General features: G+C 41.4%; 1 protein-coding gene across 1 annotated transcript; it reads left to right on the top strand.

Moving 5' to 3' along the window:
* The first annotated feature begins 49 nt into the window (after positions 1-49).
* On the top strand, positions 50-17,657 carry LOC128424537 (huntingtin-interacting protein 1-related protein). The gene is made up of 33 exons (XM_053410752.1): positions 50-258; positions 609-672; positions 1,744-1,890; positions 1,995-2,047; positions 2,535-2,615; positions 2,704-2,780; positions 2,871-2,932; positions 3,329-3,469; positions 3,630-3,687; positions 4,522-4,597; positions 4,693-4,821; positions 4,907-5,029; positions 5,912-6,095; positions 6,180-6,268; positions 6,416-6,532; positions 6,628-6,729; positions 7,947-8,141; positions 8,480-8,590; positions 8,682-8,876; positions 8,969-9,116; positions 9,848-9,934; positions 10,012-10,119; positions 10,219-10,355; positions 12,349-12,459; positions 12,539-12,597; positions 12,687-12,717; positions 12,818-12,880; positions 13,695-13,795; positions 13,903-14,008; positions 15,007-15,130; positions 16,073-16,134; positions 16,227-17,150; positions 17,258-17,657. The coding sequence occupies exons 1-33, from the start codon at positions 178-180 to the stop codon at positions 17,291-17,293; spliced, it is 4,182 nt and encodes a 1,393-aa protein (XP_053266727.1). The 5' UTR covers positions 50-177; the 3' UTR covers positions 17,294-17,657.
* Positions 17,658-18,352: the final 695 nt, after the last annotated feature.

The following is an 18,352-nucleotide window of genomic DNA, read 5'->3' on the forward strand; positions in this document are numbered from 1 at the left end:
GCTTTTACGCACAAGAGAAGCGACTTTATCCGATCTCAGGTTCACTTTGAGAGGAGGGACGTTTTAGATAATATCTGCCGCGCGCATGCGACGCACCTTTTGTTTAAAGTCGGTAATGAGCTGAAACCTGGACGGGGACCATCGGACTTGTAGTGTTTGTGGAGCACAGTGAGCAGGATGAGCAAAACAAAGAATAAAAGCGACAATAAGACGGAGAAGGCTTTGGCTGCGGAGAAGGAGCAGTTTGGTAAACAACAGGTGAGTGATTGATTATCTTTTGGCAGCGCTAAATATGTTGTTTTTTTTACCCGAGGATCAATAGGTTTTGTTTATCCAGATTCCATTTAAGGCTTTTCTAGTGTGTTACCTGTTGACAACAAACATGTGATGACTATTTTAACCATGGACGGCGCACGACAAGATCATTTTTATTGGAAAGTTAAAAACAACAAAAAACAACATTGTCCTAATCTCATGTACTTGAGAAGAAAAGATTTGTCCTCTGGGTCAATGCAACTCTGTCGCTTCTTTCTCATATATTTCCTCGAGCCTGACATTGGCTCGTGGAGGTTGATCTTTGTCTTGTGTCCTGATTTCATTTCTTTCAGCTCCACAACATCAGCAAAACCGTCACCTCAGCCGAAACACCGCCCAAAGAGAAATATGTGCGCAGTATCCTTTAAAAACTAACAAACACCCAGACTGCTACTGTTTCAGACAGGTTGAAATAGAAAATGTAAATGTATTTACTGAGAAAATGTATTGAAACTGAACTTGTCTACAGCCATCCCTGCTGTTTTAAAGGTACCTGCACAATACGTCCTCGGTCAAATGTTGGTGTACAATCTCCACTTGGTTTTGTGAGTTAGCTTCATGTTAATAATTAGATAAGTATGTTACAGATGAGGCTGCTCATTAGGTCATTAGTTTTACGGGTAATTAATTGCACTGGCAAATATTTCCCATGCTAATAGAAGCAGAGGAAAAGTTGAGGTATACAAAGATCTGAAGAATTTTATGGTGGTCCTTCAACTAGTTCAGACAATTGTCTCTGAAATATAAACTTAATCCATATGGTGGACCTATGGAGCGTGTTAGGGGAACATCAAAGTTATAAGGATTTATCCTTTGGGGATCATATAAAGACATGATTTCTACTATGTCGATTTTAAGATATCTCCCCTTTCTTTATATCTGACATTTATGGTTCGTAAACAAAGTGTTTGGATGTTCCTTCCCGTTCTTTGAGCATTCATACAGTGCTGTTAATGGATTCATACTAGCTGCCTCCTGATTTCTCCATTTTTATTATTTTATTATATACCGATTGTGTTCTTATAGTCTGTTAACATTTCAAATTCAAGCACTTTATATTATTATATAATATAAATAGTTTTTCTTGTAAAACCCATCAACAGAATTTCCCAAACAAATCATGAAACATTCACACTGTCCAACAAGCTTGAGGAAACTTGAGAGGGATTCATCCTCTGGGGATCATGAATATCTCAGAATTTCATGGCTATCCATGTATTGGTTGTTGAGATATTTCAGTCTTGGTTACACCAGTGGAATCACCAGCTGACATTGCCATCACACCAAACAATGCAAGCATGGCTCATAGTCAAAAATATTTCTCTAGACATGAGTCTGAGGTTGAATTGGACATATTACACATATGACCTTTTCACTACAGTTCACCATGTGCTTTGGTTCCTTGGAGTTTCCTTAACTGCTGTGAAGACATCATCATGGGGAGTCACAAGGAGGGCGGAGCCGCCACCTTCTGGTCCTACGCCCTGAACTTGCCTCTGTCAAGTAACTCCATTGTCAGCTGGAAGTTCTGCTACCTGCTGCACAAACTGCTCAGGGGCGGCCACAGAAACGCAAGTTCCAATTCTATATCTCCTTTTCCCTGACCAGCTTTTCAACGTATCACTTTCACACTGCTGATGTTTCATCTCATGTCTGTCTGTCTGGTCCCATACAGGCAGTCAGAGATTCTCACCGATACTGTCGCAACGTGAAAGATATGGGCATCCTCTGGGTGAGTGGACACCGTGAAAAAGCGTTTATTCAAAGTAGAAATTTCAAACCATACTTCAGTATTGTTATAGTTGTTATTAAAGTTGTTGAAATCAGTTGTATAGGAAATTCTCTACTGGGGTAAAAGTAAGTAAGTACTTGCTTTTATATATACTTGAATTATTTAAAGTAAACGTACTTGTTGATTATATTTTATTATCTACATCATCAAATCAGCATTGTTGATGATAAAAATGTAGAGAAGTAGAAAGTACGGACATATGTAGTGGAGTAAAAGGGAAAAGTACCCCAAAGTAAATCTACTTAATTTAAGTAAAGATACATGGAAAATTCACTAAAGTACAGTCATGAAGTAAATGTACTTTGTTACATCTCACCACTGGTTGCAATATGTCTTTCATATGCTCTCTCCCATGAGCTCTCTTACTTGTGTTTATTTTTTAAATGATCTTATCTATTTCAACCTAATATATCTTTATTCATTCCAGGGAAACTTGCATGATCGATACGGCCACATCGTCGCCCTGTCAGCCAAATTCCTCTGCCTCAAAATGGAATTCCATGCAAAGGTAATACTTTTCTATTGGTTAATCTAATGACACTAGACAAACTCAAAATGGCAACATGTTGGTTTGACGACAAAAACCTCCTCCACAGCACAAGGTGATTCCAGCCAACCTGGAGGCCAGTGATGAGACTTTGGAGAGGGAAGCAGGAACTGACATGAACAAAGTGTAAGTTTACTTCTCTCACCCACCTGAATTTGACCAGCTGCCACATCATTTTACTGTTTCCTGTTAAATATGTGGTTTCTTATACTGTAGGCTGGATATGACACAGGAGCTGTTGGACTACATGGACGCTGGACTGAAGATGTCTGAGACAGGTTAGTCCATAGTGTAATCCTGTGTAAAGCATCAGTGATCAGTTCCTTCTGAATTCCCTGAACTGTCTGTGGTTCTTTTCTCAAGCACCTTAGTTCTTGCTTAACATAAACATATTTTAAAATATATCATAAATATAGCCTATATATTTTATTAATAGTTAAAAATATATAAATGTAAACAACAGATTACAATATTATTTGACCTAGCTTGCTATGTGCATCACAAATACATAAAAGTATGAAAAAAACAGTTTTTGCATCAATATATAATTGAACAACACTAATAAAACCAATGGGGATAATAGAAGAAATAAGAGGTCACGTTATTGGAAAACAAAATAAAGAATACTACCAGACTCATCCTTTAATTTGGCTTTCATGGTTCTTCATCCAAAGTTCTGCGTCAGCTCGACACCAACGGGGCCAAATCTGACACTCCAGCTGGCCGGTGCAGGCTGACTCCTCTGATCCCGCTCATACTGGACTGCAGCTTCCTCTACCACTTCTCTGTGAGGCTGATGTTTAAACTCCACAGCTGTGAGTGACACACACACACACACACACACACACACACACACACACACACACACACACACACACACACACACACACACACACACACACAGACACACACACAGACACAAACAGTATGTTTTGATCCACTCAGACCTTACTGGTCATGTCCTCTGCTTAACAGGCATCACCCCAGATGCTCTTCTTGGACACCGAGAGCGGTTCCGTGATCTCTTCATGAGGTAGGTTGTAAGTGAATAAATGAGTTAACGAGACTTTCATTACTGTGCCATGAATCCATACAAGCCAGGACCAGAGGGCTGCATGTACATTTCCAAAAAACGGAAAAGGTAAAGACAGATCCTTCACAGAGAGCATACGGACGTGGGCCACTTCAGGCAATGATGTGACACTTCTGGCCCTCTTGTGGATTTGACTAAATGGATTTGAGCAATAAGTTGCCCACTTGTACAATTGCAAATATGGCCCAAATATCCCAAAAGAAACGTGGGTCACTTTTGGCAAACATGCATTACTCTGGGCAAAGTGTAATTCTGGATGTGAACTTAAAACGACAGGTGGGATACATATTTAATTTGGCCCAAATAGAATAAAACAAATCCAGGCCACCTTTGGCACTTTTGGGTGACCCGAGTGCCACCATTTAATGTGGCATGCGGGCTGGATTTGGGATGTGTAGGTCTTTGGACCATCATTGCCTGTAACAAAATTCACCAATAACGGAAACATAAATCTGTCAAATCTTTTTAAATCACCCATCTTAAACTCACTTCCAGGATTTTGATAGAAGGTTGAACCAACCGCTCCAGTTGTTCATTATCTGTATGAGTATTTTAGCCCATTTGTGAAAATGTAATGATCTTGCTTCAAAAGAAAATGCAACTCAAGATTTCACCTGTGCAGCTAAACCTCTTTGTTTTCTAGATAAACAACATACAAATTCATGCATCAAATTTTAAGAAAATCCCTCTTGCCCTTGTAGCGCAACTGTGTGATCATTATTCTGCATCAGAACCGTTTAGTATTTCTAACAAGATCGGGATTTTCTTCCACAGCCTATCACAGTTCTTTGACAGAGCCAGGGAAATGGAGTTCTTCAAAAGAATCATCCAGATCCCGGATCTCCCAGACGTAAGTGAAAGGTTTGGAAATTTCTGTGTGTACATGAATCAGTTTTCTATGATTTTCAGTCACGCCCGTGTGTTTTTTTTATTATGACCCTGCAGTCTCCACCAAACTTCCTGCGAGCTGCTGCCCTGGCCGAGTATAAGAAGCCAGTGGTGGTGATGCCCGACGAGGAGCGGCAGGAGGAGGAGGAGGTGGAGCCACAGCCGGAGTTTAGAGAAGCAACCCAGGTGATAAGGTTTACATGCAAGTGAAAATTCAGATTATGTTCACCTTTTGTTGTACGGCTAACACTGAGGCTTTTTCTCATGGCAGTACTATTCGCTGAGCCAACTGGCAGCACCCGACGCTTCCCTGGGGCAGAGAGACACAGAGACTGAGAGCATGAGGAGGGAGCTGGAGGTGCTGAAACCAGAGCTGTATCTCATCAGGAACGAGGTATGTCCTGCATCCTGCTGTTGGAGCGGCTGGATGAAGAAGTAAATACAACGGCAAAATATAACATTGCTGAGAAATTAGCTGAGGAACTTTTTTTCTTTAGCTTGTATGTGTTTACATTTTGTAAAATTGGCACCACAAAAGTGCCAAATTAGTATTTACCTGTTGGCAATATACCTACGAATATACAGACAACTGGATTACCAGGCTATTGATGAAAACATGAGGATTCTTTTGCAAATTCTGCAGTTACAAGAGTTTTTCTGCCGGCTGTGGCTCAGAAGGGACAGTGGGTCCTCCACTAACCAGAAGGTCGGAGATTCGATCTCAGTCTCTGTATCAGTATCTGCATGCCGAAGTGTCCTTAAGCAAGATACCTAACCTTAAATCGCCCCTGACGGCTGTGCCTGCAGTGTGTGAGGGATGTGTGTTAGAGAATGTGCAGCTCATAGAGGCACTGTTTTACTGTGTGTGTAAATGGGTGGAAGGGAAAACTGATCTGTAAAATTGGTCAAGACGAGAAAAGTTATATTTATACAGAACATTTCCCATTTGAATAATTTCTGATCAGCCTTATGGACATCGATTTGCCGCAGATATCAGAGATCTTCGGAAAGCGTCAGATTTGACTTGTGACTCACAGAAGAGTTGTTAGGATAAAATAAAATTTCAGCATTTGGGCACAAAGGGTTCATGGACAAGTGTCACTGCCACGGCTTCTATTTCCAACTCCCATTTGTTTGCGATGCACCACCATGCACTTGTACATATCACCTCCCGCTGTGTCTGACCTCTTCTCAGGTCTAAGATTTGTCCCTGTAGCTGTGAGGACTTTCCTGTCACTTTCTACTTATACATACACCCTGTCCCTCCTGTCCGCAGGCTCAGAGGTGTGTGACAGAGTTAAAGTCTCAAGTGAATCATCTGGGAGCTGAGCTGGAGGAGCAGCGCACCCACAAGCAGATGGCCATGGTGGAAAACGAACACCTGCGGATGGAATTGGAGGCTTTGCGGTGCAATAACGTCGCCAATGTGGGGGCACAGATTGGACTGAAGGAGGCAGATAGTGAGTCTACGGTTTTGTGTGCAGGCCAATGAGAAACATGAATGTTGCTGAACGTTACTGACACATCCCGTCATGTCTGCACAGGCAGAGCTCAGGCCTCGGAGGTTCGTTACACTCAGCTCAAAGAGAGACATGCCGAACTGGTTACCAGTCATGCCGACTTAATGAAGAAGGTAAACCGCACCATCACTGGTGTGTTTGTCACACCCTTAAAGGAACTGGTGGACATTTTACGAACATGCTTCTCCACTGTCTGATAGTTAGAGGAGAAGATCCACATTGCTTTCACTAATATTTGGTACTTATTTTTCCATGTGCAGAACGCAGAGACAGTGAAGGCGCTGTCCGGTACAAAACAAGACCAAGGCGATTTACTGAGAGCGAAGACACAGCTAGAAAGTGAGGTGGAAATCCTACGGCAGGAGAAAAGAAACACGGTGAGACCACTTCAGCCATTGATATCATCTGTTTCTGCCTTGGTTTACAAAGACTCATGAATGAATACTGAATCAGTGACTCCTCTGCCACTCAGATGAGTCAGCAACAGCAGGAGGCCGACCGCCTCAACAAGGAACTGCTGGAGCAGCGAGCAGAGCTGGCCCTCCTCCGCGGCGCCCTGCAGAATAAAGAGATGGTGAGACTTGGAAAATGTACTCACTCAAACTTTTAGCGTCAAGATGTCCTGAGTGGGTACTGCACATCTTTTTCCAACGTACTTCTTATTTGTTTATTTATTTGACAGAGCTCAATACTCAACAGACAAAATACTGTAAATGAGCTGCGAAGCCAATTTTCAGGTGTCCCAATAGCAAGTTCTTACAAGGTGATCGGAAATAAAAACCTCTATTTTATATAATCCAAAATATCAATGGATAATTCACGCATTGCATAACACCCAAACTGACAGTACAACAAACCCATAATCAAAACACTACGGACAAACTAATAAACAACCCCTAATTACAGAGGGGTCACAATACACTAACACATTCAAATTCAATACAATATGCATGTGAACTGGAACACACAAAATAAAGGGGAATAATTACTTATGACAACAAGTTTAGTTTTCTTTAAGCCATATTTTAAGTTTGTATTTAAAGGTAAGGTTATTTAACTTTTTGGCCTTTGTGTTTCAAGCTCTCGAGCTACTGAATGATACATTTAAGCTGGTCTGGTAAATTTATGAACAGATAATTCTCTTAACTACAAAGTTAATTCAGTCTTTTCAAAAACTTATTACGTTATCAAATTAAAAGTTGTCATCCATTTGTAAAAGTTATCAAGTAATAAAAGTGAGCATACTTTCTTATTGACATATTTACAATAATATTTCCGATCATGATTATTTAGGAAACCTTGCGTTTTGTGTCACTGGGGTCCTTAGATATTTAATATACCCAAAAATTCACTTTGAGAGGCCTTTATTTGGACCAATTATGAATCTGTTCATTCCTTAATGTAACTTAATGGTAAATTGTCTGTGTTTGTTTAGTGCTTTTCTAGTCTTGATGACCCCACTTTAAAGTGAATCTCCATTCACCCATTCACACAGTGCATCTATGCACCGCACTTTGTCTATGAGTGGCAACTCGGAGGTTCAGTATCTTGCCCAAGGCATACAGATTAGGAAGACTGGGATCAAACCTTCAACCTTCTGGTTGGAAAATGACTGCTTATTAACCCACAATAAGTCACTTATTGATGATAAGTCACAACAGGACATATAAATGGACATCTCTTACATTCTCACTCATGCAAGTTACTGCTTGTTTGCTCTGTTATGAAATCGTCTCGTTCTCAGGCCTGACTTTCATTCACACACCGTACTTAACGTGTCACTTTGTGCAGGAGGGATCTCATGTGAGCAGCAGCCTGGTCGCTCTGCAGGCGGAGCGGGAAGTGCTGCTGCGTTCGGCCAGAGAGAGGGACGCCGAGCTCTCCTCGCTGAGACAGCAGGCGCAGCAGCAGCAGGGGTCTCTGGACCTGGAGAGAGACCGCACCAACAGAGAGATGGAGGCGCTGAGAGCTCAGCTGCAGCAACAGGTAAAAACTACAGAGTGCTGGTTCAAAAGCTTCTAACGTGCCAGTGTCTGCACTGAACAGAACTGCTTAGAAATGATTTGGTTTTACCAAAGAGAAAGCTATGCAGCCTTTTAGCAATACCAGCACCTACCATTATAATCCATTTGATTATCTACCTGTTTGAGCTGTAGCTCATCTTTTGATTTTGCAGAACTCTCTTGCATCAAGCCGCTCTTCTTACATCCCCTCACATTCTGTTTCCAGTACTGCACATGTCCAGCTTTTGGTTAATATTTACTCTTATTCCTCTTGATTGTTTTTACTGTGTGGATGACTTAATATGTAACTGTTTTCCACAGCTGGCCATCAATGCAGAGCAGAAGCTGGAGATCGACAGGCTGAGGCGAGAGCTGGACTTAACACGAGCAGAGCTGACACGTGCGAACAACGCCCTGATGAGCAAAGAAATGGTAGCAATAACTTTCCCTGTACATCATCACGCCAAATCCTCTTCAAGCAAAACATTGGCAGTAATACACCTTTTTATGTTTTGTTCCACAGAGTGGTACCCAGCTGAACAGTACACTAGTAGGGCTGCAGGCGGAGCGGGAAGGGTTGCTCCGGTCGGTGAGGGATCATGAGTCTGAGCTGAACTCCCTCAGGCAGCAAGCTCAGCTCCAGCAGAGCTCCATGGAGCAGGAGAGGCAGCGCAGCAGCATGGAGCTGGGAAGCTTGCACGCCCAGATACAGCAGCAGGTGCTGAGCTGTGTTTATGACTGTGCAGAGACGCTGTCGTGAATGTTTTAGCAGTTTGTCATTGATGAGCTCCTGTGTGTGTTTGAGCACAGGCCTGTCGTGAAGGTGAGCTGACCCAGAAGCTGCAGGACGAGCAGTTCTGTCTGCTGCAGTGTGCTGTGGTGGAGGCCGAGGGCATCATACTGGACGCTGTGGCCAAACTGGACGACCCCATTCACGTCCGCTGCATAAGCTCACCTGGTACAAAACCTTTTAATTTCTCCCCTCAAATAATCCCAATGAACAACAATCACATCGTTTATTTTATAAACCTAACAAACATATAAAAGTAATAATTACCAGCCATCAAACATCTTTTTAGGAGGTAAAACAAGATCCACACCCTGGATTTCTAAGAGCTGACCTGAGTTACCAGAGTTACTTCTGGAAAACACACAATATCTAAGGAGACCATTGATTCGGATTCTAGAAATGATGACAAAGTGATTAATAACTGAGTAAACATATATAACACAAAGAAACAAGAACACGTAAAAGAAAAATCGGTCCAACAGATAAAGGTTTTCAGTTTAATTCAGGCCTTTCATTTGAGAAACTTGGTAAATAGTTTTTAAGTATAAGCAGTACAATGTTCTTATTAACACATAATTGTAATTTATATATAATATATTTTCAATGATTATAACTTATACCACATTGTCAGTTTGTAAAGCAGCATCTAGTAATGGGCGGCCACAGGAGCAGAGAGTTGTGGACGATTAGAGTAATAAAGATTCACAGCATATCTGCTTACAGCTATATTAGAGTTTATTAAAGAATGTGTATTAAGAGATTTTTCTCTACGTATGTGGGCTCATTAAGGAAGGTGAAAGTAAACCAGTACCATTAATTTCCTTGTACTTAGATCTACTTAGTCCTTAGCTTGTAACTTTGCTCTTCAACTCTAACCAGTTTTCGCTCTGGTCTTTCAGATTACTTGGTGAACCGTGCTGAAATCACTCTGGCTTCCATAGACAAGATGCAGCAGAGCCACGCGGCCTACGTGGGAAACATGAGCGGTGAGTGTTCAGGTTCGGGGACGCGTTGTGTTTACCTCAGACGATCGGTGCATCTCATGCTCCTCTGTTGTGTTCAGATGCCAGCGGCTTGTTGAGAGCGGTCACCCAGTTCTCCCACCTCTCTGCCGACACCATCGTCAACGGAGCAGCCACATCGCACTCGGCCCCAACCGACCAAGCTGACCGTGAGAGAAACCCACTCCCACTGGTTATGGATACACACTCCTCTAAATACTGTATGCACAAACAGTTAACTCTGTGTCCTGCGTCTTTGTCTCATGCAGGTTTGACTGACAGCTGCCGGGACTGTGCCAACAACTGCCTGCAGTTCTTGAAGGATCTGAAGTTCCAGGCCAGTTTACCGAGAGCAGATCCTTCTGCCGTACGCTACACTGTTCAACGCATCCTCGCCTTAGGACAGGTGGGTCAGAACGGATATTTCAAGAGACTATAGCCATTGTTAGTGGCTCTGTGAGCAATGCTTTGAGCCGGGCCCTAATGACAAAGACTGATATATCTAATTACTGGACAAAGTCAGAGCCTCATTGGAGTTATGGTCATTTCATCCTCAGAGGAACATGAACGTTTGTGCCTAAATTACATGGCAATCCGCATAAACCAGTAGTGAGATCCTCAAAGGGGTGCTTCAGGAAAAGTCATGTTCTCAATTAGGTCACAAGGATCCATCATCTTGGGACCATGAATACTTGTCCGAATAAAATTTCTTGTCATTTGATGTAGTAAATGCAGAAACGACTCAGCCACGTGGTAGCAGCATGGAACTGTAGGCGTCCATAAAATATGAGCTGATTTGTATTATCCCTGGTGACATGTATTTTCAGTTCTCCTGTGCATTTTGTGTTTCAAATTAAAGAAAGACAAAAAATTCTCATTGGATACTATACGGTCTAATATTACAGTCTTTTCCGCACACGGCTTTGTTTCTTTTTTTATTGATTGTTATTGTTATGGAAGTTTTCTGGAAGCTGTTGAAAGGAGAACTCAGGCAGCAGCTGATGTCTTATGCAGAAGATGTTATTGTAGACTTGATGCATCAAGGAGACCAGAGGGTGGAAGAATATTTCTGATAGGAAAGTCCCTCAACTTAGACACTACAATGCACTGTTGGTTTGCCTATTCTCTATGACCTGAATGAGGGTTTTGCTAAGAGAGAAGGGAGAAGCTACGGAAGTTATACATTAATGTGTGCGGATGGTCAAACATTCCTCAACAGTTATCTGGACTTGATGTGTCAGAATTTCAATATATAAGACACAAAGTGTATAGAAACTACTAAGGACAGGTTGAATCTTGGGCTGAAAGCGTACTGTTGCGAAACACAATGACCCTTTTAGATTAAAAAAGTTTCATCACAGTCATGCATGCAGATCTAGCAGGCCAATGTTAAAGCCCCTGAAAACTTGGTTTCAAATCCCGTATTCATAAACTAATTCATTCCAACCTTTATTTATACAAGGAGGGCGATTGAGGGTAACCTCTGTGTCAGAGGAATATACAATATAAGAAATAGTAATCCACAAATGACCAGATAATTAATAAGCAATACAAAGTACAAAAGTGAATACAAACAATATATAAAAACAATAAAACACAAAATATAGAACATATTACCAAAGTTGAAAATAATTTCACAACCACACTGCCCCCGAAATCTTTTATCTAATTCATCCTTTTTTCTGAATGTTGTTCCTTTTGTGTGGAGCATCAAATTCAAAAGCCAAATTCTCCATCTCCGTGTTAACAAGTTGATTCTGTAGGACCTCATACTGCTGCGAAATGTATTTGATACAAATCAGTAGTTAGTAAATTTCCTAGAGCAAATGACTTTCCTGAATGTATTTATAAAGTTAAACAGTCCAAAACGTATCTCAGGTTCTGATTTAAATGGAAGATGATGCAGATGATTCTCATCCATTTTTTTAAATGAGAAGCTGTCGTGTCAAAAAACGAATTGCTCTAACTATGGTAGAAAATGTTGTGTTAATGTTATATTTTAGCCTCCTGTCAATCAAAGAGTACAACCAGACCAGATTCCCTCTCTTTATTTCACCCACAGCTTGCCCATATATAATGAATGTTCACCTCTATTGTACCCATAAATAAGAATAAGAATAAGAATTTCCTTAATTAGTCTCGTAATGGGGAAATTTGCAATATTACAGCACCAAAAAGACATCAGCAGTAATAACTAGAAAAGTGAAAATAAATATATTATGTGAGAGAATATGTACAGTGATTGGTTTGCACATGAACCGTTTATATTGCCCAGATGAATATGGCCCAATGAATATTGCACAGTTGAACATTTTTAAAGTGCAACCCATAATGGTTGTGCATGTAGTTTTACTGGGATATATATGTTTTGTACCTCTTACAAACTGTTTCTTGTGTAGGATTTGCGTCCAAAGGGGCGGGATGTGCTGAAAGAAGAGCTGGGAAGCATGGTGGACAGAGAGATGATCGCTACCTCCACTGCCATCGAGGAGGCCGTGCTGCGAATGGACGTAAGGACGGATACAAACGTGAAAATCTCCTGGACAGCGTTAGATACTTAACGTTTCTGTTTGCGTTTCGTCTTCACAGGAGATCATGAACCAGGCAAGGAGAGACACTACTGGTGTTAAGCTGGAGGTCAACCAGGGGTACGATGAAAACTCTAGATCTGTTCTGTTTATAGTAAGTCTCCTTATGTCATATTACGTCTGATTACTTTTATTTATTTCCCCCTCAGTATCCTGGGATCCTGCTCAGACCTGATGAAAGTAAGAAACCAGTTTCTAGTTTCAAATAATTTTCTATGAACTTGTGATTCATATTCCACTTCATGTTCATTTCTACTGCTGTGCTCTCTCTCCTCTCCAGGCTGTTCATATGCTGGTGACGGCTTCTGCTGATTTACAGAAAGACATAGTGGAAGGAGGCAGGGTAAGTTCCAGACTTTTTTCCCTGTCCTCTAAAAAGCTAAAGCTTTATTTTGTTAAAAATAAGTCATATTTATAAACAGATTCATTCCTTCTTTTTTATTTATTATTCCTATACAGTGAAATGTTGGATTTACCTTTAAGAGCAGCTCGCAAGTTACTAATCAGAAACAAGGATTTAACCTAAATCTCTACTTTTACTTATTGATTCTATCCTTCATATTACCTTTACAATTAACAGTCTGATATGTCTAAATTATATTGTATACATACACATTCTCTTTTGTACCGTGGAAACTAATGAATAACTCAAAATCAATAACATGGAAAAACCCTGGAACCCAGGGTATGGAGTTTGGTAACATTGTCTCAAAAGCCAGTGGCAAAAGGCAAGATTTATTATATTCTCTAATTTCTATGGTTAGAAGTAAATGTTTTTGTCAACAATTAAGGAAACATTTATCACCACAGTGGATAATCAAGGAAAGTGCCTAGTTTCATTCTTTTTGTTTGCACCACAGACTAATGTGATAAAACAAAAAAATAAATAAAGGGAAATTAGACCTGTGTGTAATGATAAAGGTAAACAGTACATTAAAATAGTGTGATATAAATGTCGATAAATTCTCATAGATAATAAATAATAGACCTTATTGTCCACACTGTTTTTTATTCGTATTAATTGTATTAGTCCTTGGCTGGTGTGACCATTTAAAGTGTTATTCTGGTTATTTTAAGAAACCCTACTTTAACAATAACAGAAACCACAGAAGTGTTTCACATACATATTCATGCGTCTGTAATCACTCTTCCCACAGGGAGCAGCGTCTGTTACAGACTTTTATGCCAAAAACTCTCGCTGGACCGAGGGACTCATCTCTGCGTCTAAGGCCGTGGGCTGGGGCGCCACACAGCTGCTGTAAGAACAGAACACCATCAATGCAAACACATTCTGCTTAGTACGAGTTATGTAAGACTTGTTTGCTGAATGACACACTGTGCACGTGTTCACCTCTTTGCCTTCAGAGACTCAGCTGACCGGGTCGTGGGGGAAAATGGTGCGTACGAGGAGCTCATCGTCTGTTCACATGAGATCGCCGCCAGCACCGCCCAGCTGGTCGCTGCCTCAAAGGTACAGTGTGAAGGTTGTCGAGCAGTGTCACCACCTCAAATGCTCCGGATGGAGGTTTCCAATTCAGTTCAGTTTATTTGTATGGCGCCAAATCACAACATACATTATGAAAAGGAAACTTAACCAACCTATATGGAAACCAAGCATTTCCCACAACGAGCAACACTTGGGTGGCTGTAGGGAGAGAAAACTCCCTTAACAGGAATAAAAAGAGAGAGGAGAGATGAGAGGTAGGTGGAAAAGAGGGGAGAGAAGAGAGAAGAAGGGGGAGAGAGAGAAGTGAGAGAAACTAGGAACGGTTGTGTTACTGTCCACCACAAACTGATTGGGATGCTGTGGAACAAGGTTTGTACAGGTGGATCCTGGTGGTGTGGGAGTGATATGATGCACATTAAACCATTGATGGAAAGTGATTACTGCGGAACTCTGAGGGTCTCAACTAAAATTCTGATTCAGATTCTACTTAACAATATATGAGATGGTGAGACGAGCTAGAGACCCCTGTCACATTTCAGATGTCTGTGTTCAGACCCGATCTCTCTTCCGAGCTCTTCTTTATGGAAATGGAGACGTACAGTACGTATTTTTTTCTGATTGTGCTGATCAAGTTGTAATGTTTCTACCCCCAGTCAGAGTCATCGCTTTTCATTGGACCTGTCTCCTGTGTGGGAAGGAGTTTCATGTAAAAAATGTTCCCATGAAGTTCTGTGGATTATTTACTGTAATTGATTATTAAGCGTTGTGAATTTTTGAGTGCTGTGACGTCCATGTGTGAAATTCACCTCCCGATGAGCCTCCAATGTGTTCTTAGAGTGAGACATGTTAAGCTGGGAAAAGAAAACCAAATCAGCCCAGACTGCACAGCGTTCGGTTAAAAAGAATGCATGTCTTGTTGAGAAATCACATAAAAGACAGTGTCATCTCCCCAAGTTATATACAATTATACTTGAATAGTACTAAATTCTTACATGTGTCGATGTGATTTCCTATCATTTCAGGTGAAGGCTGACCGCAGCAACAAGAAGCTGAACACGCTGCAGCAGGCCTCGCGACACGTAAACGACATGGCCGCCGTGGTCGTCACCTCCACCAAGCACGGGCAGCTGCAGATCTCCGACCAGGGTGAGAGAAGTAGACTTTACAGTTCTACTAACAATTCATCCTGAGGGGAGCATGGATGATGTCTTGACCAAATTTCATAGCAATCCACTAAATATATATAAAAAATATGTATCTACATATGAATTCCACATCTGTTTTTCTGTATCTGGAACGCATATCCCTCGAACCATTCACCTTATAGTGCGATTTGGAACATTGCACTGTAGCAGTCAGGGGGTGTGTGGCAGTGATACCTCAGTCAGTGAACGCGTCTTCTTCTTCATCCTCAGATAAACTACAGCAGCGGTTAGAAACTGGGTCAAACTGTTGGTTAAAACTGCTGACAGTTCTTTTTAGTATTATTATTTATTTTTTTACCATACAAGACGAACACCAACACAAATGGACTGATACTGAATCCATCATGGCATCAACATTCATAGAAACACTTCTTGTTTGGCAATTAATCTTAAAAGTAAAAGCAGCTGAATTACAGAGCTTTTATTTTGAAAAGTTCTGTCGCCATGATTTGTATAGAAAAAATAACAGTAGTTAAGTAAATCATTTAAACTTGTATATAAACCCCACATGTGAATGGTGATAAAGAACATTTGGTTTCATTTTATGATAAACACTGTGTTCTAAGTTCACTCTGCACCGTAGACTGTTTGTAAAAAGCTCTGCACACAACGTCCAGCACACAAACAATAAAAAGTGACAGTAGGCTATATTTTGGAACTATTTGAGGTGGACACACTGATGATAAGGAATAATTCTGAAGTAGATATGGAACTTTAACACAGAACAAGAGAAAATGTAAATGTCAAACTCATGATGCGGCTAAAGGAAAAGTAAGAGGACCACCAACATCAGCTGTGTTTATCCGTGAAAGTCAGTACAAAATTCCAGAGACAAACATCGAGCATATTGATGATATCAGCTTTAACACTGATGTGTTTGCAGGTATGATGGACTTCTCTGGCCTGTCTCTGATCAAGCTGAAGAAAGAAGAAATGGAGGCTCAGGTGAGGCTCATTTCGTCCTGTCTCGTTTTACGATCGCCTGTTGATTGGAGCTCTGAAGCTAATGAGGGCGTTCTGCTCCCTGTATCTCTCAGGTGAAGGTGCTGCAGCTGGAGAGCGAGCTGGAGCGTGAGCGGGTCCGCCTGGGGGAGCTGAGGAAGAGCCACTACGTGCTCAGCCCCTCTGGGAGCATTGATGACGAACAGGAGGCGTCTGATCACTTCCCCCCGCCGCCGCCACCCACTCTGCTCGACTCAACGCCGGTGCCATCGTCCTTTTCGCAGACGCAGCCTTACCTGAACACTCAGAGCTTTGCTCAAAGCAACCCGTTCGCCCCGACTCAAACGCAGCCCTTCACGCTGCCACAGTCTTACACGCCAACAAACACTTACACACAGGCCCAGACATACACACCATCTCAAACATACACACCGGCACAAACCTTGACACCATCCCAGACTCACACACCGTCTCAAACATACACACCATCTCAAACAAACACACCATCTCAAACATACACACCGGCACAAACCTTGACACCATCCCAGACTCACACACCATCTCAAACAAACACACCATCTCAAACAAACACACCATCTCAAACATACACACCATCTCAAACAAACACACCATCTCAAACATACACACCATCTCAAACATACACACCATCTCAAACAAACACACCATCTCAAACATACACACAGGCACAAACCTTTACACCATCCCATACTCGTACACCGTCTCAAACCTTTACACCGTCTCAAACCTTCACACCATCCCATACTCAAACACCGTCTCAAACCTTTACACCGTCTCAGCCTTACATCCCAGCTCAGCCTTTCACGCCGAACCCAACCCAAAGTTACTCAAAACCTCAGTCCTACTCGCCGGCCCTGTCCTCGTTGCCTGTTCCGCCTGCTCAGCCTCAGGCGACCCCGCAGAACAACACAGAGGCCCCCAAGCCGTCCTCCAGGAGGCAAAACATCTTCAGCAAATCTGGAAACTTGATCAAGAACGCAGTAAGTGCTGGCTCTCCTCCTCCTGAAGTTCATATGTGGTAATAAGTGGATAATATGAGTAGATGATTCGCTGTGTTGACATGAGTCTGTTTCTTTTTCGATCACAGTTTAAACGCAGTGAAACTGGAACGGGGGAATCCTGAGGAAGTGTGACCGAAAAGGAAGACGCCCTGATTTAATTTCCACATAAAATGTTCTTTATATGTCGACAACAATGACTTTGTTTATTAACTTCATTCTCTCTCTGGCTTTGACTTTGTGGTTTACACGAGTTACAGAAAATGTGAAAATGAAACTCACATCATGCTGTATCCTCTTTTTGCTCCACAGTAACACTTATATTCTCTTACTAATCGATGTCGCACATAAAGGTAAAAGAGGAATTCCTGCCCAATACATCGTTTACAGTCATGCACAACTATATACTGTTTTGAGATATACTTTTTCTTCAGCTCCTGTGTAATAGGTGTCATAGAACAGAAAGAATATTAAAGATCATAAAATCTGTATCAGCCTGAGTTTGGCAGCTGTCTCTTTTTTTGGTACGAGAAATAATTTGTGTCCTTTTGCAGGGTGGTGTCTCACTACCCCATGATATCCCTGTGATACACATTCCACGAAACAAGATGAAGTGCATTCCTAAGTGCGTGTTTCAAGTACACATGAGCAACAAGCCCGAGATAGAGAGAGACGTCTGCTGTAGTCTTATCTACACGTCTGTGATGGAGACAGATAAGTCAGTGTTTCGCTTTCCATGGATTAAAAGTTTTAAAGAGCTAAAGCATGTTGCACATTCTCAAAGATTTAAGTACTTAAAGTAAAGCGAGGCTTTAAAAACAAGGATCACTTAACTTCATACAAAGTGAAATAAACATAAGAAATGGAAATCATTCAAAATCCCTACGGAGAACCTGTCTCAGTATCTTCTGTCTCTTCATGCGATACCAGATTGAAGCTGCAGATCTCCTGATTTTCTCTTTAGATAATTCTGGTTGTGTGTCACCGATCAGACGCCTCCATGATAAAATCTAACTATTTAAAGAGCCTAAATTGTTGCACAGTACTGAATGAATGTAGGTAAAGATTTCTTGAATAAGGTGGAAAATGATTTATTTCACACTTCAAATATAAATGCAGCTCTTCCTTCTTTTCTTTTATCCATTCAACATAACATACGCAGTAGGTATGGACAGTCAACGCTT

Source organism: Pleuronectes platessa, chromosome 19, assembly GCF_947347685.1.
Source record: "Pleuronectes platessa chromosome 19, fPlePla1.1, whole genome shotgun sequence".
Classification (NCBI taxonomy): Eukaryota; Metazoa; Chordata; class Actinopteri; order Pleuronectiformes; family Pleuronectidae; genus Pleuronectes; species Pleuronectes platessa.